At 39.5% G+C, this 25,563-nt stretch overlaps 1 protein-coding gene and 1 long non-coding RNA gene across 10 annotated transcripts in view; one reads left to right on the plus strand and one right to left on the minus strand.

Moving 5' to 3' along the window:
* The window catches only part of Oxr1 (oxidation resistance 1), a 436,879-nt gene that overhangs the window by 307,842 nt on the left and 103,474 nt on the right, over positions 1–25,563 (plus strand). The window contains exon 1 of one of the 9 annotated variants that reach the window (XM_063262912.1): positions 13,788–14,033. The exons of 7 other annotated variants lie outside the window; for them this stretch is intronic. In XM_063262912.1, coding sequence (XP_063118982.1) covers positions 13,919–14,033 — 115 coding nt within the window. In that variant the 5' untranslated portion in view covers positions 13,788–13,918. Of the gene's footprint in view, positions 1–13,787; positions 14,034–25,563 lie in introns of those variants that run through there. One more of the 9 variants, XM_017594621.2, reaches the window with a different exon arrangement.
* Positions 16,027–25,563, minus strand: part of LOC120093810 (uncharacterized) — a 38,461-nt gene continuing 28,924 nt past the window's right edge. The window contains exons 4-5 of the long non-coding RNA XR_010053793.1: positions 18,444–18,523; positions 16,027–16,265 (exon numbers count right to left, since the gene is read on the minus strand). This is a non-coding gene — a long non-coding RNA (uncharacterized LOC120093810). The remainder of the gene's footprint in view (positions 16,266–18,443; positions 18,524–25,563) is intronic.

Below are 25,563 nucleotides of genomic sequence, written 5' to 3' on the forward strand. Positions count from 1 at the left end.
ACTCATTTATATTAGTCAGATAATGTTTTCTTGTGCAACAAAATTCAGCTTATACTTACCTAGTTAAGCCAACCACTTTGTATAATATAGAAGAAGACAGAAATAAGTTATTGTTTTATTTGCTTTTTTCCATTTACTTACACTTCTGTATATGCCTAGTTGGATATCCTATGAGCATTGTGAAGGTCACAGAATAACTTGTAGGACTCAGGTCTTTTCTTCTACCATGTGGGTTCCAGGGATAGAACTCAAATCCTCCGACTTATCCTCACTTTATAAGCCATTTCACTGGCCCCAGAAATAGTTTTAAATGATAAAAGTAAAAGTCTTCCTATAGGATGCTTTCTGCTTACTTGGGTTGAGAGATGATAAGTACTATGTTTCAAAGCATGACAGTCAGTTATTGTCAACAGACAGTTTTCATCTTCATTAGAAAATAAAAACTCCAAAAATAAAACAATAAAAAGCAAGTCATGCTAATAAGCATGCAACCCTTCCGTTTCTCTCAGTTTTTACCATAACCATTTCTGGTGACATGATACCTAATTCTAGCAGCATGATGCCATTTCTTTAGGTAACAGCTATGTTATATTTTTATATGAAAGATGACGATTTGGGTACCTGTGTAAATACTTTGTGGGAAATTGGAGGGGAAACCAATATGGTTCAAGGCTGGCAATATGGTTCAGTGGTCTAGCACTAGTCTACCATATGGAGGAGCATGGGTGTGGTGCCTAGGATGGGGTTGAGTAAAGTATGGAGAGGAGAGGAAAGGAATGGGAAGGAAAAAAGACAGAGAAGGGAGGGAAAATATGAATTTTAAATGTTTAAGTTCATTGATTTTTTTCTATCAGACTAGGTATGATTTCTCTATGTCCCCATTTTATTTTCTATAAAATAATAATACAGTCTTGTGTATGGCATGTTTTTAACAGTTACATTTAATTCCTATTGTGTTCATTGTATAGTGTCAAAAAGTTATTAGCTTAAATGATACAAATCTAAATTCCTAGTGGTGTGAAGTCTAGATCCATCTTTCTAGACTAAAGATGGGGTTTCAGGAAGGCTATCTTCTTTTCTGGAAGCTCCAGGAGGAACTCTACTTTCTTGCTTCTTCAGGTTTCTAGAACTCATGTGCATTTGGAGGCTCATGGTCTCACATTATCTTCAAAGTTTTTCATGTTGTATCCTTTTGAATCTGCCCTTCCTGCCTCCCTTACCACTAGAAGGGACTCTCATGGTTACAATAGGCCAATAAGCATGATTGAAAAAAATTCCCACCTCAAAGGTAGCGAACTAGCAAACATGTCATCTACAAAAACGTTAATTCTTCATCATATGATGACATCCATAGGTTACCGCAAACATTATAAAGACACATATGGAGGCCCTCACTCTGCCAACAATATTCTGCCAACAATATCAGAATGCCAGCCACTCCGAAACCACTCAGAGCATGCTGCCCTTTGCTGTGGAGGAAGAGTCCTTCCCTGTTTGCCTTGTAATATTTAGGTAAGAGGATGCCAACTGACCAGTGTCCCAGAAACTAAATGAGCCCCAAGCTCCAGTTCACTGAGTTTCAACACCTTGTACAAACACTAGTTTGGGCACTCTGCCTAGAAATCTGGAGGCAAAAAGAGCAACACTGTTGTCATATCTAACCTAGAGCCCAGTGGTCTCCAGCTGCCGCCTCTCCTCTTTACAAGCCTTTTCTTTCTCGGGGCTATTTTACTGCTACACTAACAACTTTCTTCTGTACAGAAGTTGAGTGCTCCCGCCTCTGTCAAGTCTAAAGCTGCATGCATCCAGCTTTGAGGTTGGCAACTCTCCCCAGTATTCCTCGTGTGTTTGAACTCATCTCCAGAGCTCTAATTCATCTCTCTGATTCACACCACTTCTGTCTATTGTGAGAGAAGCACAGCTATTCTCTCGTATGTGTGTGTGTAAGCATTTGGAGTCAAATGCCACTTTGTAGTCCCTAATAGTCCCTGCGGTTGCTTGATGTTATCTTCCTCCCTGATGTTGTCCCAGTGTAATGGCATGGGAGACATAATTCATTATTCATCATTGTTACATAGGCTTCCTGTGTTTGCTCTTGGGTAGCTGTTTGTAACAGAGGTCGTGTCATTTGGAAGACTCATCTACTGAGGTGGGAGCATCCCACAAATGACCTCAGCTGTTTGTGTATGCAAGCAAGCATGGAGACATCCTCTGTCTTCAGATGTAGCCTCCTGTCTCCTGCTTTCCTTCCTTCACTGACTGTGCCAGCACCCTGAAGAAGGCTCAGTTCTCACTTACTCTCCCTTAAGTCTCTGTTTTCCCTTGTATTGGATCAGCCCTTGTCAGTATGTTAAAGGGCACCAGGAGCTATTTTAAGCACCCACCATATGCCAGACCCTGTGTTTAGACATTCTGCATATATTGTCTCCTTCAATCCTAATTTAATACCTTAGTGGGTAGATATTATTTCTCTCTCTCTCTTTGTACTATACATGCAACTGGGGCACAGAGAACTTTATGCTGTCCAGCAAAAGCAATGAGGTAATTGTAGCGGGGAGAACTCAATCTCTGATTCACCGGATTTCAAAGCCCCAGTTGTTTACCCGTCCTTTATGAGCCTGTCATTCAATTCCGGTTTTAAGGTGTGCATGCTTGCTTGAGTTCATGGATTCAGTGGCAGATCTCACAGCGACCTAACGACAGACGTGTTCTCGTTCATGTAGTTGGTGGTGTCTGTGGGCAGCTAAAGACCGCATTGTGTACTGTTTTGATCACTGGACAAACATTTTCCTTGTAGATGGTCATGCAGTTTAATCAGGTACATTTCTCACAGCTCCTAAGTTGAACTGCAGTTAAAGGAGGAAGAAATTTTTCAGGTGTGGGTGGCTTTGAGCCAAAATAAACTAAATTAGGCTCCCAGTGAAGGAAAATAATCCTGACAAATCCATTCCTCTTTCGCTAAAGATCAGCCCTTAGTGTAACCAATGGCAGGCCAAAACTTGCTTTTCTTCTTTGAACAAAACACCCACAAAGGAAACAGAAACCAGTTTAGCAACTTCACTAAGGAGAGCAGAAGGCTTCCTGTGACTAAAGCTTCCCACTGTGCCTCTCTGGACCTGGTAAATTGGGAATGCTGCTTCCTCTAAACTCCTTGCTGCTGCAAGATCATGCTTTTACTTCTGAATATGCTTTACATCCTGCATTTCCTTAGTAGAGATATGGATCTTAAATTCTATTTGGTCGAGTGGACTTTGTACCTCGTTCCCGTACTCTACCTCACCCTTTGTTTATTATGACTGCACCCACAGAGATGGGTGAGGTGGGGAGAGGGAAGGGAGAAGGTGGGGGAGGGGGAGGGGGAGAGACAGAGATAGAGACAGAGACAGAGACAGAGACAGAGAGAATTCCTTTAATCCCAGGACTAGGGCAGCAGAGTCAGGCCGATCTCTCCGAGTTTGAGACCAGCTATGTCTACATAGTGAGTTCCAGGACAGCAAGGACTACATAGAGAAACCCTGCCTCCATCCTGCCTCACCCCTCCAAAGGGGGAAAACAACAAGCAAACAAGCAAGCAAACAAACAAGAGAACAAAGTCCAACTTAAATAGCATAATAGCATGATCTTAATAAGAAAACCACTTTCTAGATCTCATGTTTTCCTGCTCATCAAACAGCATCAAATCAAACATACTAAGGTCCGTTTGAGAACATACTTACATAGTAGCCTTGTCCTTGCATTTTCTGTATAGATCGGAAAGTTACAACAGATGACCTTTTTAATATAAGAAAAAATAGAAAATCATCCTCCAAACTGTGTCTTTCACAGGAAGGAAAATGCAGATAGATAAGTAATCAGCATAATTTATGACTTTTGAGTGTATATACAATTGGGGAAGCTGAGAAATATACACCTTACCCTGAAAGTTCATGCAGCCTACAGTCATTACTAGACCAGTAGTCAGAACTGGGACAGAAGCAAGAGATCATTAGCAAGAATATTAAATCAATGTAAAATGTACTCAAGTCTAAAAGTTACATTGTGTTAGATATTTAAGCATCAATAATCATAAGAAATATGGATTTAAGTATATAGGGTAGAGGACTATAATGTTTGTAATTTGTTGTCCAATAGGTCAGCAAATATTTATGTGTGTGTGCACATACATGTGTGTATGTGAACACAAAGTAAATGGGATAGAGTAGTAATGGTTGAGTCTAAATACAAAGTATACGAGAGAGTACTTTGCTCCTAGGTAGTATCTATCAGTTCATATCTCTGATGCTGCCTTCTAAATTACCGTGGAGATTATTACAAACTCTAGACCAATATGTCCAACTGCTTCTTAGGCATGTCCACTAGGATGCACCAGAGGTATTTCAATATTAACCTTTCAAAGTTGATTTTGTATCATTTGCCCTTTAAACTCTTTTCCTTTTCCATTCTCTGGTACCAAACTAGTGCTTTCTTTTCCCTTCCAAACATTGCCACAATTAGCCAAAAAAAAAAAAAAAATCCAAACCACTCTCTAAAGCCTCTTAAATGAATCCACCCTCTTAATCCCTACTGCCATGATTCTTCTTCACAGAGCACACAGATTACAGCCACCCGCTCAGAGGTGGTCTCTATATTCAGGATGTTTCTCTCTGTAATCCATTGCATGACTTATGGCTAATTTCTACACTTGATCTTAGCCAAAAGACCGAGAAGCGATGGCTAATTTCTTAAGGTCAAACCTGATCCCATTAATGCTCTGCTTAAAATCCTAATTGTATCCCTGTGGCTCTGAGATTAATATCAAAAATAATTTACAAGATATGTGAAGGCACTTATTTTCTGGAATGTCATCTCTCTCCTCTTTCCTGTCCCCTCAAAGCCACAGTGGACTTCATCATGAGTTGGTGTTTTTGCCTTGAGCACCTTCTCCATGCCACCCCACCCCCGTGAGAGCTCATCTTTCCATAATATATTCCCACGTACTTGATTCATTAGTATTTTTAAATCGCAATTTAGATGACATCCTCTAACTCGTGGTACCCCAAATAGGATTAACTTTGGAGGAAATTTAAAATATAATGCCACTATTATGCATGTATTGATTCATCTGGCATATATTAATTGTGTTTTCAATCAGTTCAGTTTTCTATAACTATTTGTTGAACACCTGTTGAATGGCCAACTACATCTATTTAGATCACTAAACAGGTATGCTTTAACTATCTGACAATATTGGTTTGGATGCAGGGACTGTGTTGAACGTCTCCATGCTTATATTTTAGTAAAGCTAACAAACCATAGATCACTTTGTGGTAAGTTTTATGAAGAAAACATCATGCATAGGGATATTGGTGTTTTCCGATACACATCAGTGAGAAGGGCTCTCTGATCAGGGACCATGCAGCTAGGGGCTTAGGTGAAATGCTGAAGCAAGGTCAGGCCATTGTCTGGGTGGAAGAACACTCTAGAAGTACAGGAGCTACAACTCAAAAGCTAGCTGGGAACATGCCCAGCTTGTTCAAGGAATGGTAGAGGAATAGTAAACATGCCCACAGGGATTAGCAAAGAGGCACTGGCTAGGAGCTCTATGGGGCAGAACCTGTTCTCTTAAACAGAGAGTTCACTCCATTGGCTCTAATGCAGTCGTGGTATTAGTTTCAATTGTCCCAAAGATATCTGTGTAAATAGAAAAAACAAATTGAACTGCAGTTTGTGGGGAGGAAAGGACACTGGGGAGAGAGGCAAATAGAAACAGCCTCCCTAGTGTAATACTGTTGCCCAAAGGATGGGGAACAGAGCCCAGAACACCAGAAGCAATGTTGGGAATACAGCAGCCCGTAGGTCAAAGCTTTGGTCACTTACAAACCAGTGATAACAGCCAGACAGCCTTGATGTCTCTCTTCCCTTTGACCTTTCCCAGAACCTACTCCTTCCTGGCTGTTTCAAAACTGAGATAAGCAGTGTGGGTCTTTCCCAGCCTTTAGGTGGTGATGGCAAGTTATTTTTGCCTTTGAACTCCAAAAGTGATTGTTTTGTTGTTGTTAAGTATAATAAATGCTTTGAAAGTAACATAGTGATGTTGGAGTTCTCACAGTTTCCAGACACATGTTAAAATAGAGCTAATGTGCTGTAATTCTACTGTGTGCATGGTTCTGTATGTTTAAAACAAAAAGAATATGGGAGATATGAATACAGCTTATGATAGAATGCACAGTGAGTATGCCTGAGGCCCTAGATGGCAGGTAAATAAAATTTAATCAATTCTTCTTATCTTTTTAAAAAGACAACAGTCTTTCTCCAATACATCTGAAAGATCCTGAACTGTTTTCCAAAATGACTTCTAGTCCATTTTCTTTTCTTATTGATCAGTGTCCAATCACTTGCCCATTTCACTTTATTATATTTCATTTTGTGTAATATCCATAATCTTGAAGTTTACCTCCCGTTGTTGAAAACATGTGATGAGAGTATGATTTCTAGCTTGTATTAAATAAGCAAATAAAATAGAAAAGAAACTGGAAGGGGAAGATGAAGTGAAATGAAAACAATGTACACAAGGAACGCAATCCCAGTGCAGTGGGGTTTTCTACAGCAAGGATTAAAATTCATGTGACTTATAATAGTCTTCACTGTGGTAGTTTAAACCTCTAGTTCTGGCATTTGGGAGCCTTAGGTAGAAGCACTTCAGTGAATTCAGGGCCAGCCTAAGCTAAGCTAAGAAGAAAGACCCCATCTTAAAAAAAAAGAAAGGAAAAGAAAAGAAAAAATCAAAACAAAAAACCGAAATCTCCACTCTTGATATTAATATTCAACCAAACACTAAACTCATTTATCAATATCTGAGGCTTTTTTCCCCTGATTTCATTTTCTTTCTGCATGCATTTTGAATTTTCTAAAGCAAGCACAAAGAACATTTTTATTTTCAAAACTTGACCATAGAACATTTCTCTATTGTTAAGAACATGGTACTAGCAAGACTAGTCTTGACACTGCAGGCAACATTTGAAATACCCACCCACATTTTCTCAAGTTCTCTTGTAGGAGCTCTTTAGATGGGTATTAAAATGGACTTTTTAAACTTTCCTGAGCTTGTTCTTTAACAGTTCTTACCATATAAAACACATTCTGATTGTTGCTACTGCTCTATCTTTAATCCCCTCCTGTGCTGCTCCTTTCTCTCCTCCCTTTAAGTCCCTTTCCCACATTCATAAAGAGATGGCTCAGTGGTTAAGAGCACCTGCTGCTCTTGTAGAAGACCCAGGACCAATTCCCAGAACCCACATGGTGACTCGCAACTGTCTCTAACCCTAGTTCTAGATGATTCAACAACCAAAATATCCATAAGCATAAAATAAATTAATAAAATTAAATTCAAAATACTTTTAAAAAATCCATCAGTAGACAGTAGCTCAGCAAAGTGAGGTACATCTCTGTAAGCACTTCTAAAAGGACCATTTTTTTAACAGAAAGAATTTCAGGATCATTTGGGAAAAGGTTTCACAAAACTTATTTTGATTTAATAAAGTGGAAATAACAATTTTGTATATCAGTACATGACTTATATCTGAACAGTATAATACTCAATTATGATTTTCTGAAATTATATGAACAGTGACACCATCTGGTATGTATAACCTGCATATTATCTTTGCCAGGTTTTAAAACTGTGAACTGATTTCCAAATAAATTTAGCTGTAATTATGAAAAACTGATGACTGTCATAAATTAATCCCACTCTTCTGTGAAAGTCTCACCTGGAAATAATGAGGAAAAATTATTTTTAAAATCTGTGGAATATACTTAGAAAGAGCTGGGTGTGGTGGGTTAATTATAACCAACAAAGGATTTAGCCTCGATTAGATCCTGCCCATTCTCTGCCACTATTGACAATTTTCATTTCTTTAATAACAAAATGGACAGAGTAAAGCACAAAAAGAGAGGGAATTTTCTATTTTTGGTGTCTGTCTTGTTCTTGGTTAGGAGGTTGTCCCTTTCCATAAGATGAAGCTGCCATCTGACACAATTCTCTTTGCTGCTGGGTTGGTTCTTTGCCTACCACTGTGTCTATACATCTACATTTCATCCCTGTCACCATATTCTGCAATGCCACAGGAGCGTTATGCTTTAAACCGTAAATTCTTTCTTTCTTTCTTTCTTTCTCTCTTTCTCTCTCTCTCTCTCTCTCTCTCTCACTCTCTCTCTCTCTCTCTTTCTTTCTTTTTTATAAAAAGCAGAGCTTTTAATGGAGATACAAAGACAGGACAGGCAGGGTCAAAGGAGAGACATTTGTTTGCAGACTTTCTGCGAACTTGGTAGCTGGAGGGAGGAGTTAAAACAGTACCATCAGTTGATGAAATTCTGGCCGTTCATTATTAGATTTAAGCCTTCATTCCCTGAAGAGGGACCTGTGGATTTCAGAATTTGTTCCCATTAGGAAGAATAATTCAGGAATAGTTAGATGTAAGGGGATTAAAAAAAAAACTTCTTAGTGATTCTTTTCAACTTAAACATAATAGATAAAATGACAGTTAAATTAAAAATGAAAGTTGTCAGGAGAAAGCATAAGCAATGGGAATAAAGGAAAATTTAGCACCTGAGGATATATTAGCTAATGTTTGTGACGATGTTGAGGTTCTCCTCCTTGTACAGATTTTGTTCCCCTATCTCCAGATCCAATCATCCCTGCTCCTTTTTTTTAATTGGATTTTTTTTATTTATTTACATTTCAAATGTTATTGCCTTTCCCAGTTTCCCATCCATAAAACCCATCCCCCTCCCCCTTCTATGAGGGTGTTCCCCCACCCATCCACCCACCACTTCCTGCCTCTCCACCCTGATATTATCCTACACTGAGGGTGGGGAGGTCCAGCCTTGGCAGGACCAAGGGCTTCTTCTCCCATTGGTGCCCAACAAGGCCATCCTCTGTTACATATGCAGCTGGAGCCATGGGTCTGTACATGTGTACTCTTTGGATGGTGGTTTAGTCCCTGGGAGCTCTGGTTGTTTGGTATTGTTGTTCTTATGGTGTTGTAAACCCCCTCAGCACCTTCAATCCTTTCTCTAATGCCTCCATTGGGGACCCCGTTCTCAGTTCAATGGTTGGCTGCAAGCATCTGCCTCTGTATTTGTCATGCTCTGTCAGAGCCTCTCAGGAGACAGCTATATCAGGCTCCTTTCAGCATGCTCCTCTTAGCATCCCCAATAGTGACTGGGTTTGGTGGTTATATGTATATGGGCTGGATCCCCAGGTGTGACAGTCTCTGAATGGCCATTATTCCTTCAGTCTCTGCTCAAAACTTTGTCTCCATATCTCCTTCTATGAATATTTTTGTTCCCCCTGCTAAGAAGGACTGAAACATCTACACTTTGGTTGTATTTCTTGAGCTTCATATGGTCTGTGGATTGTATCTTGGGTAATCTGAGCTTTCAGGCTAATATCCACTTATCAGTGAGTGCATACCAGGTGTGTATTTTTTGTAGTTACTTCACTCAGGATGATATTTTCTAGTTCCATCCATTTGCCTATGAATTTAAAATTTTTCCTTAAGTTAGCTAATAATAGTTGTGCAAAATAATATTTTCATTGGGACGTTTTCATCCATGCATAAAATAAACTGTGAGCAGATTTAGCCCTTCTGTGGCCCTCTCAGTTCTTCCTCTCAATACTGACTTTGCCCTGTCACGTTCCTCATAGTTACCCTTTTATATTCCTGCTCTTTTTGTTCCTTCTAAATTCAACATGGAAGAAAACAAGAGGTGCTAATCTTCATGAGTGGAGCCTACTTAGTTTAACATGATGATATTCAGCTTCATGTCTTTTCCTGCAAATGACATAATTTTGGTAATTTTCTCATTGAGTAAACTGGTTGTGTATTTATCAGATTTTCGGTATACAGTCATCCCTTGATGAGTACATGTATACCTTGGTGATGGTGAGCAATGTCATGCCAAACATGGACAGGCAGTTATGCTTAGTGTACGCTAGCTTTGGCCAGCTTTTCAAAAGCCCATATACTCTTTTATGTGTCTCTCCTCATGAAAGTAATTTGAAACACTTTCCAAGTGTTTATGACACCACACACCCTACTTTATCATATACATGCTAAATTACCCAAAAGTCACAACAACACTTTGTGGTAGAAAATATTACAATCCTAGTTTCAGTGGTGAAAAAACCGACAAGAAAATGGGTCCAGTACTCCACAGTCTTGAGCCCAAACTGACTGTCTCTGGGACCTTTACTGTGCATGGAATTGTAACACCTGAATTCAGAAAAGCACAGGCCTATATTGCCCGGAGAAGCAGGGTCAACGAGAAGCTTAACAGGAGCAAAGAATGGTAAATACACCCTCTGCATGACATGAGACATTTTCCCCAAGAGGAAACCACAGAACTTTTAAGGGACTTTTTGCCTTTAGTCACAAAATATTCTCACAAGGGAAAAAAAGAGAAAGAAATACAGTCTGCATTCTCCAATGGCTGGATCACCACAGTAACCTTGTTCCGAAGTTTAGTTGCTTACTAAACAACACTAAATTTCATTGCATGATTCTTGGTCTGGTTATGTTATCAGGTTAGTATCTTTTATGCATGCAGAACGTATAGGGCTTTTATGAGCTATCTATGCTCTCTAGCACCCAAACACACTGGCCGTGCATGCCCTGTAAATATGGGAAATGAGCACTGCCGCTGTAAGCACTTCAAAACTTTTAAGAGTCACTCTCAACTGCTAACCCTGCTCCCCAAAATGAAATTAAATCTTGCTAATTAAACTTTATCACATAGCAAAACTGTGTGAAAAAGAGAAGATTCCTTTATGATATAAGTGCCTCTGGACACTTTCCTTCAGAAGTGCTAACATTTGTCCCCATCATTTTCCCACATTTTTTTAGTAGCTCAGTACTGCCCTGAGGGAAGGTGCTTACAGAGAACATCTTTAATGAATGCACACTGCAAAGAAAACACACATCTCAGGTGGGGCTATCTCCTAGGCATTGCAACATGATATTTGCAATTGCAAATGTATATTTATAATTATACCATCAATAAATAATATCTCTAGTTAAGTGGAGTTTATTTCTAACTCCAATTTACAGCATCTTCAAAAGACTATTTTTTCCTACCATACTCTCTCCTTTTGTGAAAGTTGCATCTAAAGCACTTTTAATTTAACAGTAATAAAAAGAAAAAATTAAATATAGAAGCAGGTATATTTAGTCATATTTATGCACCTCATAAAATAAACTTAAAGACAGGCATGATGGTGCACACATCCAGGACTCAGGCAAGAGACTGAATGGTCATGGGTTCAGGTCCACTATAAGCTGTTTGGTGAGATATTGTCTCAAAAGACTGTGGACATAGCTCAACGGTTGGTAGAACACTTGGTTAGCATGTACAAAGTCCTGATTATGTCTCCAGCACTATAAAGAAATCAGCAAACTTAGACGTTGAACACTGCATTATTAAACATAGTGTGCATGGTCTTAAAACAGATGTAAGAATATAAACCAAGTAAACAAACAAACAAACAAACTTTGAGTATAGATATAAGTAATATCATTTCTGACCACAACATTGAAACATTTATAAATTAGAACTTCTTGGCAGCCTTTACCCAAAAGCAATGGGCAATCAATATACATCAGACACCACACTAAGCCATTTCTAGGCAAGCTAAATGATTGGTTTGCTATTGTAAAATCTTCTAAGACTAATCTGAAGGGACTGGTGACTCAATTCTATTTCTTTTTCAACTTTAATAATAACAAATTAAGAGCAAATGACAAAATATTTGGAAATACACATCTTATATTGATTTGGCTTGCATGTAGATAAATAAAGATATGTAATTATATAGATACCTACAGTATAACCAGTTATTAACTAATGTATGACTGTGTTTTACATGGGTATGTGTGAATATATATTGATAGTTTCTTAGTTTTATTATTTATCTTTAAGGTTGAAGCAGATTTGAATAATGAATAATTTAAGTGTGTAAAAAGCTCATATTGGCTTAGGTTTTATCTTTTTCTTTTTTTCTATAATAAATCTTGCTTTTAAAAAGAGATGACTCCTTCTTGCTTACTACCTGCTGTTATGGTTTCTGGGGAGGCTGAAAGCATGATGAACTGTTTGAGGTTGAACACAGTGACATCTTCAGAAAATCTTTCTCTTCTCCCTTTTGCTTGTCATATAAGGCTGCAAGGAAAACCATCTAGATTCATCACAAAAACATTATGACATTATTTTCCAGTAACAAACTCAGCAAAAGTTTGAGAATAGGCAGCATCTCCCAGGATGATTGTATAGTTAAGAAGAAAATATTTATAAATGATAAGACTCATCTGAAGACATTGATATTAGCATCACTTTAAGGTAACAAAACGGTGCCTACAAGTATAATAAACCAGTAATGGCATGGAGGAAGTGAATGGAGTTTGACATTTTAAACACTTACTCAAGCAGAGTGCCAGGGGTTAAACTGCAATTCCCCTGTAGGTTACCTTAATTTATTTACTAGCAATGGCTTGGAATGCTGCAGCAGCTCTTGAAAGGGATCCAAACGTACCCCACTCAAACAGAAGACAGTGCATTTCATACCGCCAATACAGCAGCTCCCTCTAAAACCGTGACTGGTCTTTTTCCAGTTGACAGCCAGCTTGCTCCCGAGCTTTCGTATCTTGACATGGACCACCATCTGTGTGTGACGTGTAAGATGTGAACTACTGCAAACGTGGACTTCACTTTCATTATGGGTTAACTATGCACAGAGTTTTCATCATGGGTTAATTATGCACATAGTTTTCAACGTCTTGTAAATCTTTGCGATTCATCTGAACACTGCCGGTTCAGGCTTCCAATCCTGCTTGGACTGGAGAATTTGTAATTACTGAAGTGCCATTTTCTGCTCCTGCCTTTTGTGGTCTTAAACCCCTAAATAAAAAGCAGAACTGCATCTTGTTTAAATTTCCATGCATCGCCAAAGAACGTTCTGTCGATGTCTTCTGCTGGATTCTGAAGCTTGAGAATTGGAACCAGTAGTCAGAGGGAGCCAGGTCCTCTGTTCAGTACTCACAAGGGATGAGGATGAAGACTTTGGGTGGACAAAGAGTACGCAGAGAATGTGGTCTTGACGGGCACCAATGGGAGGAGAAGTCCTCGATCCCGCCAAGGCTGCACCCCCACCCCCACCCAGTGTAGGGGAATGTCAGCGCCAGGAGGCTGGAAGGGGTGGGTGGATGGGGGGAAAGACTCTCATGAAACAAGCGGGGAGAGGGGATGGGATAGGGAGTTTATGGACGGGAAACTGGGAAAGGGGATAACATTTGAAATTTAATTAAAAACTATCCAATAAAAAAAAAGACTTTGGGTAGAAAATAGAGTTGTTACTCTTCTCCACTTACCAAATTATTAAGCGTTCACAGTATGGTGAGTGTGGATTTTAATAGAGAAAAAAATAAAAGAGATTGATGATCTCGTGGTGACGCAGCTGGAGATTCCAGGGTAGTGGTGAGTGTCAAACTTGCATTCCAACCATAGTTCACAGCAGTCAAGACACACAACACCAGCCTGGTTAAAAGTCGGCTTATTGAGCCCATGGCTTTCTGGAGCAATTAGGAAAGGTGGCCATGCCTTTCATTTGCTTTAAGATAAGAAGGCATACAGAAGTTAAACACTGCTTTTCTTATCTCATGTCGTGACAGATTTTTACAGGGTCAGCTTAATACCAGATCATGCAGAACGTGCTGGCCCTGCTTGCAAAGTGTTCACTGAGCCAAGAGCAGGTACACAGTCCTAGGGCAGGTACAGTAGGAGGTCTGCGAGCAGAAAAAGACCATGGCGAGTTTTACAGATTGCCACCAGAGCTCAGGGACTGGGCTGGGCTAGAGAAGAGGCCAGTCTCCAAAAAGGAAGTGTTATGTTACCGGGGAAGCACACAAACCAAAATCCTAGTCTCAGCTTCTTGAAAGCAGAATATTGCCGGGGAGCTGGGCCGGAAGGGAGGTCTGCAGAGATGTTCTGCACACGGAAAGGTATGTGAAGCGCTTGCCAAGACGCTTTGGGAACGTAAGCAGATTTGAAGGGGCTCGGGTTTACTTGTAAAGATCTAGGTGAGCTGACAATGGAATTAGAAGTTCTATAGCTACTGCTCAGAGAAAGGTAACGGATGGTGGGGAGACCAGGACAGAGGAAATCCTATTGAAACCGTCAATCTAAGTTGAATGTGTGTTTTTAAAAAGACTCTGTGTGTGGTTTCTTGCAAACTGCTGGAAGAACTAGGGCTTATTAGCATTCTATAAGAATTACTCCAAAAGCTAGATTCGAGCCATGACGTTTGTGAAAAGTTACTGGAGACTTTTTCAGTCACTAACAGGAAAACCTTGTCAATCCGATTTCTGTATCTCTCTAACTAAAAGTCATGCAGAATGTGATGGTGACAGTGATCAGGCCACGAATTCATGCTTTTATTAACTCTATATTCCGGGTTTCAAAGGCTTGTGGTATAATTCATTAACCATCTCCTGACCATCTGCTTAAAAATTGGCTTAATTTTTTTTCTCGTTTGTACTGTATTTATGACTTTAACCTGTAACCACAGAGACGTGGGAGGCTTGGGAGTTTTCTTTCTTTTTTTTTATGTTTTAAACTTTTGATCAAACAAACCAAAATGACATTATCATTGATGGATCGACCTGTACTTTTAAATGGCAAGAATAAAGATATAAAAAGAGGCAAGGCATGTAAGTACCCCCCTTTGATAGTTAATGGCATGTAGGAGATGGAATTCATTATTGACTTTAAAAGAAATTGCTCTACAATATGATTTATTTATAGTTTTTCCTTTCCAAAGAAGTAATTACCATTAACTAGTTCAGTTTTTCCTTAGTCACAAACAACTGTGTGTCAATATCTCAGGATATGATAGTTTGCCACTTAGTCATGAGATTTAATGATGTTAAAGACTATTAGTTCTCTCAAATTAGTAGCAAATTGATGGGCATCATGAACAGCTAAAGGGCTGAGTATTTCTTCTTTTTTTCATTTTGGTAATTTAAAATACAATTATTTCACGTCATAGAACAATTTATGTAAAATTTATTAAATTGAGTGTGTTTAATTACAAATAAACAATTGGATTTTATTTTTCTAGCTCATCACACAGATACAATGATAATACTAATATATGCAAAATCCTCAGAAAAAATACTTAGGCAATCGCTTTCAGTGTAAACAACTATAATTTTAATCACAAATTTTAAGCTTTTAAGTCACTGGGGAAGCTAATCGGCACCCACAACAAAGCTGTATTTCTATGAAGTCTCAAATACTGACACTTAGTACAGATCTTAATGGTTATCAAATTATGGACAGTTTTAAAAATACACAAGAATGGGAAATCTTAGACATGACTGTGGATTTTATCAGAAAAATACAAAACTTTCTTTCAAAGCTGATGCATCCTCTGTTTCATCTATAAACTAGAATTTATGTTTTCTGGATAAAAAAGATGTGAGATGAACAGGATTCAGATCATATTTAAATTTTATCTCAATGTCTTGGACCAGTTGAACCCATTTTCCTATCTCTCTCCCATTCTAGCCTCCCACCCCGTTTCCCCCACAGCCCCCTTTTCTTCATTTTTTCCTAACTGGATGGCTCGTATGCCTTGTTACACACAGGCATCTCTTTGCACAAGTGAGTTTGTTTTCCTCGCCCACTGCCATCACTCTGAAACTAAAGGATAGCGATAAATATTTCATGTCTATAGCACTTAAGCATCTTCGTGTCCATTACGCATTATGCTTCTCTGTATCTATTTATAGCCACTTAATAAATGCTTATTGATTGCCAGATAAAATTGTATTATGACTGATTTCAAGAATTTTTATGCTCCTCTTTAATCACTACCACCGTATTTCCTTATATCTAGGATACATCTTTTAATGCTTGCATTATTTTTTTTACTATTAAATATTATTTACAGTGCTGGCACCAAAACAAAAAACAAGCAAACAAACAAACAAACAAACAAAAAGCATCTTTAATTTGATAAATACGGAAGTACATATATCTATGTGCATATCTCTTTTATGTGTACAATATACTAAAGTCTGCATACTTTATACTCAAATTTTATAAGCACATCATTTTTCCTCAGATGTGGCTTACCCATGGCCCATTTTCCTCTTGTTAGTCCTCTGCTCCTCCCTAGTTTCTTTGCATGCTGATTCCACCTCTGCTTTGTCCAGAGGTCTTAAAGAATCCTGGGAAAATTCAGAGAATATTATTAAGGATTTAATTGCCAACATTCAAATATAATGATATGTAAATGAAACACAACTTTGATACTAAAGACCAAGGGTGGCATAGGGCTCTGCTTCTAGAAACAATGTATATTAATCAATATGAATTTTCATTGGCCCATCTAAAGAACTGAAACAGCATTGTTTCCTTGACACTGTAAAAAAATGCTAAAAATGGTGGCCATACATGTGGCTCATTTCCCTAACATGGGCAAGGCCCTGGGTTTGATCTCCAGCACAACAAAAACAAAATTAAGACCAGATCTGACTGGTTTTCAGACTGTGGGAGGACTCAAGTATAAGAAGCTTGCTAAACAAGTCTGGTCATGTGAGTTCAAGGAGAGTAGTAACTCAATAAAGTTGTCTTTGGACCTCCAAATGCATATAAGCACTTATATTTACAGTCATACACTTGCAAATCATACACACATGCATGCCAATTATGATTGAAAAATAAAAATATTGAAGATGAAATATAGATGGGGTATTGAAAACCACCAAGTACTATTAAATTTTCAATTTTAAAGATTAAATAATAAATTTTAAGGATCAACATTAAACTATTACTCGGTTCATATATTGAAAAAGTTAACTTGAGAAAAGAAGAAATTTATAACTAATTATAAACTAGCAAGACTATATTTAGCTTGTTTAATTATCATTGCTAATAGTGACATGGTCTATCAAATATCTGAAATAAGACTGAGAGAACTGTGAAGGCCACCAGCAGAGAACTCCTGAACATTCTGTCAATTCTGAAACTCAATGGTAAGCCCGTGCCAGACTCTGAGACCTCCTATCCTTATTGAGTTAGCAAACCACAGCCCACGGCATCTCCCAGGGATTAAAACTAAAAGACTTAGACTCTCTGATTTCTCTCCCATCTTTGTTCCTTCCATTTAAGAAACAACATAAATGCTTTTAGCAGTGGAATTTTACGTTATTGAAACTCATAAAACAAGTTGCACGCTCCAGTGGTATTGTAGTAACAAAGGCCTGATCCTGGCTCCTTTTAGGATGGTTTTTCTTACTATTTTATTTATTCCTTACATTCAGGGGAAAACTGAAGGAGGAGGAAAAATGAATTCTCTTGATGCGTTCTTCGTCTCGCTTAGTCAAAGAAACCCGACTTTATTTGACTGGTCCCCTATGTTCCGCAAAGATGTTAACTGAAATAACAGAAGCACACATTCTAACAAAGCGCACTGACACCAGAGGGATTATAGGTATAAAATAACCCCCACTGATGAAAGTCTACAGCTGCTCATGGTTACTCTGCAAGGTCGTCCCCTGTGATGCAATCTAAGTGTTCATGGCAGTGATGATGCGGGGGACGGGGGGAGGGCATACACGTCATATTCTTTTCCTGGAGTTTTAAGAGCTTCATCTTACAATTGTCTACTGAAGAGTGAATCTCAGAGAAGAACCTAGGTATGTACAGCTGCCAGGAACACAAATTCCGTGGTCCTTAAAAAAACCTACATCAAAAATAACCCGCTTAAGGATATTTTTGTGTGTGTATTCTATAATATTTACTTTTTGTTTTACTGAATTTCATGGTTTCAAAAGCAAAATATGACTAAAACAGATATTATTGCACATTTAAAAGAAGGTTTCAATCATACTTAATATATTAATATTAATGCTTCTGCTGTAGTGATTATAAAACACAAGGTTAGCTTGGATTTTATTTTATTTTAGGCTAATTTTTTTCTTCTCATATATTATATCCTGACCACAGTTTTCCCTCTCTCCTCTCCTCCCAGCTCCCTCCATTTACTGCTTCTCCATTTCTCTTCAGAAAAGGACAGGAGTCCCATGGAAATCATATGTGGCATATCAAGTAAGACTAGGCATCTCCCCTTATAATAAGGCTGGAACAGGCAACCCAGTAGGAGGAAAGGGTCCCACGAAAAAGGCAAGTAAGAGACAGCTTTCACTCGTATTGTTGAGAGTCACATAAGAAAACTGTAACCTGTATGCAGAGGGCCTAAGTCAGTTCCTGACTGTAGGTTCCATTTCTGTGAGCCCCTATGAGCCTAGGTTGGTTGATTCTATTGGTTTTCTTGTGGCGTTCTTGACCCCTCTGACTCCTACAACCATTCCTCCCCATGTTCTGCAGGATTCCCCAAACTCTACCTGTTTGGCAGGGGGGTTCTGTATCTGTTTCCATCAGTTCGTGGATGAAGCTTCTGAGGACAAGTGAGGCAGACGGCAGTCTATGAGTATAGCAGAATATCATTTGGAATCATTTCATTGACTTCTGTGCCAGTCGTCTTTGGTGCTATCCTAGGTCTCTGGGCTAGCCTGGGTCCTGGCCCTCCAGGAAGTGCTATGGATGGGCTCCCTCTTATGGCATGGGTCTCAAGCTGGATCAGTCATTGGTTGACCGCTCTATAATTTCTATACCATCTTTTACCCCAGGCACATTTTACAGGCAGGACAAACTGTAAGTCAAAGTCTTGTGGCTGAGTTTTCTATCACTAACTGTCTTGCCTGCTTACGGGAGATGGCCAGTTCAGGCTCTACATCTCCTATTACTAGGAGTCTTAGCTAGGGCCACCCTCCTGGATTCCTTGCAGTCTCCATTGCACTTGGTTTCTAGCTCAGCCCAGAGATGCCCCTAATCCAGCTGTCTCTCCCAGTAATCTCGCCCTTCATCCTCCCCCAACCAGATTTCTCCTGTTCCCATTCCCAAGTCCACCTGTGACATCTGCTCTATTTCTCCTTGTGAGGGAGATTCATGTTTCCTCCCTTGAGCCCTCCTTGTTGCTTAGCTTCTCTGAGTTTGTGGATTGTAAGAATGAGTATCCTTTACAGCTGATGTACTTGTAAGAGTATATGCCATGCTTGGATTTCTGTGTTACCTCATTCAGGATGTTTTTTCCCCCTAGTTCTGTTCATTTGCCTGAAATTTCATGTTTATTTTTGTTTTTATAACAGCTGATTAGTTCTCCACTGTTCACCATATTTTCTTTATCCATTTTTTTGGGGAAGGGACAGCTAGGTCGTTTCCAGGATCTGGCTGCTTCAAAGAAAGCTGCTATGAACATAGTTGAGCGGGTGCCCTTGTGTTAGGATGGAGCATCCTTTGTGTATGTGCCCAGGAGTGATACAGCCGTATTGTGAGGTAGACGGATCAATTACCGATTTCCTCAGACACCCCCATATGGATTTCCAAAGTGACTGCACACGTTTGCACTCCCGCCAGCAATGGAGGAGTGCCCCTCTCGCCCCACATCCTCGCCAGCTGTTGATTGACTTATTGATCTTAGCCATTCTGACAGGTGTGAGATGAACTTTCAGGGTCCTTTTGGTTTACATGGCGCTGACAGCTAAGGGAATATTAAGTACTTCTAGGCCATATGAAATCCCCCTGTTGGGAATTCTCTGTTTTGTTCTATATCCCATTTTTTTAATTGGATTATTTGGTTTGTTGATGTCTAATTTCTTCAATTCTTTACATATTTAGGAAATTAGCCCTCTGTCAGATGTGGAGTTAGTGAAAATCTTTTCTGGTTCTGTAGTCTACCATTTTGTCCTATCGACGGTGGCCTATTTTAGTCTGATTAATTTTTTTAAGTGATGGCCTATGAAGCACAGTGTGACCTTACACCTGCTCTAAGCTTTAGGCTGGTCATGAATACCTGCTTCCACATCTAAAGTTCTGGAATTAACAGGCATGTGCTACCACAGATTATTTGTAATATTATTTGATTATATGTTGTTTTTAAGGATAAAATACTGTAAGAGCAAGAGTAAGAACAGAAAGTGCTGTTTAAGGCATTTGTGGGCGGAAATGGGAATGGAGGGGGACATTTGGAGTCGCTACTTGGAAATATTATTCTCTCCTGAATGGTTTCTGCAGATAAAAGCCTTTCCACACCTGCTTAAGTTCCCTTCTCCCTTCCGTCCTAACATTTCTTTTCTGCTTTCCTGAGGCCTTTTCCTTCTCATATAGCCATGTCTTGTCAGCCAAGGAACCATAATTAAGACAAAACCATGTGCCACTATCACAAAAATTGGTCCTGCACTCAAACACAAAGGTGAATATTTTATATATTTTGGCTAGCTAGCTTTTTCTAATTGTCTGTCTTTGTTACTATTGCTTCAAAAGTTAAGGATATTAGTGACCATTTGTTTTCTTTGAAGTAGATGGTTGGCCATAAACCTCCCAGTCCAGCTAGTTCCTGGATCACTCACAATGGTGGTGATTCTCTAGCCACCAAGAAGGAAAACAATAAGATGTTTTTTTTCCACTGATGGTAATAAAAGCACGTGCAAGCCACGGGCTCTACCACTAAGCTCCATCTCCCCAGCCTCGACGAGGCTTTTCCGTATGTGTTCACTGCGGTTAAGTGGAAAACCCCGGTGCCCACTGACTAACACAGAACAGTCACACGCTAGGAGGACCTGCCACCGCCACATTTTACTTTAAAAAAAACACGACTTTTGACCTAGTAAAAATAAAACAACATGCACTGTGGTAAAAAAAAATAAAGTAGAATGTAATAGGGAAATATAATATGAAAACATGAATTTAATTACTCTGCGTCCTGCTATAAGGATACAATGAGACTACCTACCTGAAAATTCCAAGTTTGGAATCTGCGGAAAGAGGCAGACACTGGGAAATAAAGGACATACCAAAGAAGCCATTGCTGAAATATGGGGGAAGGGCGAACACATGTTTTCTCCCTCATAACTCTTCCCTACAGAATAGAGTCAATTAGGAGAGATTCTTAAATTTTGCATCCAATATTTTGAATTGTCATTCCAGTTCCAGGAAATTCAGTTACTCGAAGCACTACTGAAGTTGACTTGCGGTAGAATATCATCTTACTCAAAGACAGCATATAGACCACTGTGCAGAACAGGTTCCCGAATGAACTTCACAGCATTCAGACTACAGGGTACTAGCAATCCAGAACAATAAGTTCTGTCCTACGTTTTTATGTTCGTTAAGGTATTAGGCAAATGGTAGCCTCCAACAGTCAATGGTATGCACAGTCATTTATCCTGAGCCTGTTTGGTAAGATTTACATCCTGTGTGCACTTCCTGGCAATTCCTCGCTTCTTTGGAAAGTCAGGTTTTCAGCTAATCTTTTAACCCCATCTCTCAAGGTCACTCTGGACTGCCCCCACCCCCCTGCCGTCCGAAGCCTAATGGTCAATTCCAGCTTAGTGACACACTGCTGCATTTCAGGTCCCTGTCAAGAGAGCTTAGTGGTGGTCTTTATGTCAACAAGCAAGTAAAAAGATAATAGAATGTTTAGATAAGAAATGCTGAGAAGAAAATAATAGAGTAATGTGATTGCCCAAGGCAGTAGGTAGGCAGTGCTGTAATTAGTTTGGATAATTACAATTTGGGGCATCTCCACGAAGGTATCATTAGAGTTGTAACTCATGATACAAAGAAGGCAACATGAAAGGAGAGCACAGAAGACCAAAGTTGGTGTTGAGAAAGGCCTTGGAGCAGAAGTGAATTTGCCTTTCTCAACAAATGGAATGGTCACAGTTAGGGTTTCTATTGTGTGCAGAGACACCGTGGCCATGACAACTCTTATAAAGGAAGACATTCATTTGGGGCTGGTTTACAGTTCAGAGGTTTAGTTCATTATCATCATGGAAGGAAGCATGGCTGCAAGCACGAGAGTTCTACATCCTGATGGACAGGCAGCAGGAAGAGAGAGTTAGCTGGTCTTGACTTTCTGAAACCTCAAAGTCCACCCCAGTGACACACTTTCTCCAATAACGTTGAACCTATTCCAACAAGGCCATGGGTCCTAATACTTTCAAATATTGTCACTTTCTATGAACCTGAGCGGACCATTTCATCTATACTGTCAAAGGAAGAAAGACCGATATGAATAGCCAGAGTGCAGAAGTACAGAATCACATCAGAGCGGATGGCTGGTAGAACACTGACTCTCCCCTTTGCTGAAAACACTGAATTGTCCATTAAATGTGTTCTAATTGATGATTATTTCTAATGGAAGATAACTTGAATTTGCTGTAAGTTGTTTAATTTATAGCAGCGGCTATATTCTATATACCTCCTCTCATTTTATTTAATTTCATGAAATTCTTAAGTTGTGCAAATTATTTGTTTTGGTGACTGTACATAAATTAAGACCCCCTTCAAAGGTTTTAAAGCTGATGTCTTCTCGTAGACATGCAAACAAGCTCGGAGTCTCTGTGTACACTCAGGACTGGCAAAAAGTTGAAACCTTCATTTCATTCAGATTTGAAATGAACTTGTTGCTGTAATATTGAAGGACTTGCCATTTCAAAAAAGAGTTACTACAGAGATTGAGAAACCAAATAATGCTGGTCAGAGCTATATAATCATGTCACGTGTTCTTCCTTTTTATTGCTAGAAGTAAGCATTCTAAAGAAGAGTATTACCTATGTCTTCACCCATTAACTAAGAACTCTCAGTGTAAAACTGGGGACAGGGTGAAGACTCTGGTGCACGCAGAGAGGCTGGAGGAGGATATCAGGTGTCCAGATCTATCACTCTCCACCTGACTGTTCATACAGACTCTCTCCACCAACCTGCAGCTAGACTGGTAAGCCCTATGTCATGTCTCAACACATACATGTGTGTGCATTACAGGCACACACATGACAGACCACACACAGTTATGTGAGCATTAGGATACAAACTCTGTTTCTCATACTTTCGAAGTCAAAATTCTTACCCACTAAGCCACCTCTAGCTCTCAGGGGGAAAAGATATTTTTAAAACTTTTTTTTAAAAGTTAGGCTCAACCCATTCTTTTAATTGTTTTAGCAACCTCTGTATGGCATAGCCTTGATTGGAAATTGGCAGCTCTTCTTTTTTATTTTAATTCAGTTCTTTCTATATATTTATGTTGATGGACTTAATCTGTTGTTGCCTCTCATTCCTTTGCTTGCTGGCTGGCTTGTTCACATTGCCTGTCTGATGAAATCTTTGCTGTGAATGTCTTTACTACAAAAGTAGTTCATTTTATTTTGTTTTGAGTACACATTTACTAAACTTAAGATAAATATGTAAAGATTTTTTTTCTAATTTCTACCGTTCTGCTGTTCTGCAGATACTGTTTTAAAAATATGTCAAACTGGCTTAGCATCATAGGTCTTTGCAATTATACTTTTTTTTTCAAACTTCCCATATTATGTTCTAAGCATAGGGATAGATCTTGTAGCTTTTTTGTTCACTGGTGTTGTGACACAGTTTTGCTAAGGCGTTAGATAAAGTTAATGCTTCGTGATTTCAAAAATCACTCGTAGTATATTTACATCATTCAAATTTTATTAAGTTGGTTTATGCTATTTAAGCCTATATGGTAACTAACATTTTCAAATACCTAATAGTTTTAATGTGCTCAATAACTTCTTTAAAGAGGGAGCTCAATTTCTTTGGTTATTTAAAACTATAAATATTAAAGAATATTACAAAATGAAAATCTTAAAGATTAAATATTTAAATCCTTTTTCTCTTATATGGGTTGACACATTTCCATGTAGTCATTTAGCAGCAACAGCACAAATACCAAAGTACACGTAGATGTCATGTTAAACAAGAGAAAAAGATAATGTCCTTTTCAGCAAAATGGGACCAGAAGCATGTGAGGGATGAGAAGTGTTCTGGATAGAAGTGTGGACATTTCAAAAGGCAGCTTACTTTCTCCTGTGGATCTATGTAGATCCTCTGGTTGGCAGAGGGAAGACGCCCTTCCATCCAATCTCCATTCTTCAGCATCTCTAAGATTCTCCTGTGTGAGGTTTTATTTTTTAATTTATTTTTTCTACTTATTGACTTTCCATCTAGCTCATTCCCTCCCTCCCAGTCCCACAATACTTCCCCCATCCCCCTTTCCCCTTCTTTTCTGGGTGTGTGTGTGTGGGGTATCCCCTTCCCTGGCACTTCAAGTCTCTGTAAGATAGGTGCTTCCTCTTTCACTGAGGCAAGACAAGGCAGCCCAGCTAGAACATACCCCACATAGAGGCAACAGCTTTGGGGATAGCCCCTTGGCCCATATGAAGGCCAAGCTGCACATCTGCTCCATATGTGTGAGGAGACCTACGTCCAGCCCATGAATATTCTCTGGTTAGTGGTTCAGACTCTGAAAGCCCCAAGAGTCCAGGTTAGTTGACTCTGTTGGTCTTCCTGTGGAGTTCCTATCCCCTTCTGGGCCTGCAATCCTTCCTCCTATTCTTCCATAAGAGTTCCCGAGCTTCATCCACTGTCTGGCTGTGGGTGTCTGTATCTGTCTGAGTCAGCTCTGGGTGGAGCTTCTCACAGGGCAACATACTTCTGTCTACAACTGGTGGGGGTGAGGAGGTGGGAGGCATTTCCAGTATGAGACAGAGACCTAGGATAAGAAAGGCATCCAGAAATCAATGGGGTTGACCTTAGTTGTGCCTCACAACATCGGGACTATGAAACCTGAATAGGCCACCTCCTGTAGCCAGGCGGGAACCACAATGGAGTGGTCAGGACACCAGCCCACCCACAAAACTTTCAGCCCCAAATTTATCCTGTCTACAAGAAATGCAGGCACAGAGGATAGAGGAGAGACTGAGAGAATAGCCAACCACTAACCGGCCCAACTTGAGACCTATTCCACGGGCAAGCACCAATCAATCCCTAACATTGTTTATGATACTCCAGTGTTTTGCTTTTCAGACTCCCCATCTTATGCTGGTACTCAGCAACAATATGGCTTCAAGGGACTATAAACACTCAGGGCTGCTGCTGTAAGAAAAGCCTGCCTTGTTGTGGTTAATGAGGGTCTGTGCTGTGTTTGTGAATCTCTGCAACGATTTGTGATTTACTATTCCTAAATCAGGGTGGTAGGCTGGCGATGCCGGGATCCCCAATGTGGGAAGATGGCAATAATGATCATGTTAGCAGACTATCCGAATGTTTCCTTCTGTCGCTTCCCCTCAGCCAAGAAGCATCCTATTGGTATTTAGCTCTTCCACTTCCACTGGGGAGCTTAGCTTACTTATTTCTTGATGTCTGAGAGCCAATCCAGACTGTATGCCAGTCGGTAATAATAAAATCCACTTCAAAAGCACCATTGCTCGTGGGGTTTCTGCTTAGCAGAATTAAACATTTGGGATATGAGTCCTGCCTTAATTACTTTTCTGTTGCTGTGATAAGACACTGAGACCAAGGAAACTTATAAAAGGAAAACTTTAGCCTAGTTCAAGAGGGTTAGAGTTCATGACCCTCATGGCTGAAAGCATGGTAACAGAAAGGCAG

The sequence above is a fragment of the Rattus norvegicus genome, chromosome 7 (assembly GCF_036323735.1).
Source record: "Rattus norvegicus strain BN/NHsdMcwi chromosome 7, GRCr8, whole genome shotgun sequence".
NCBI classification, from domain to species: domain Eukaryota; kingdom Metazoa; phylum Chordata; class Mammalia; order Rodentia; family Muridae; genus Rattus; species Rattus norvegicus.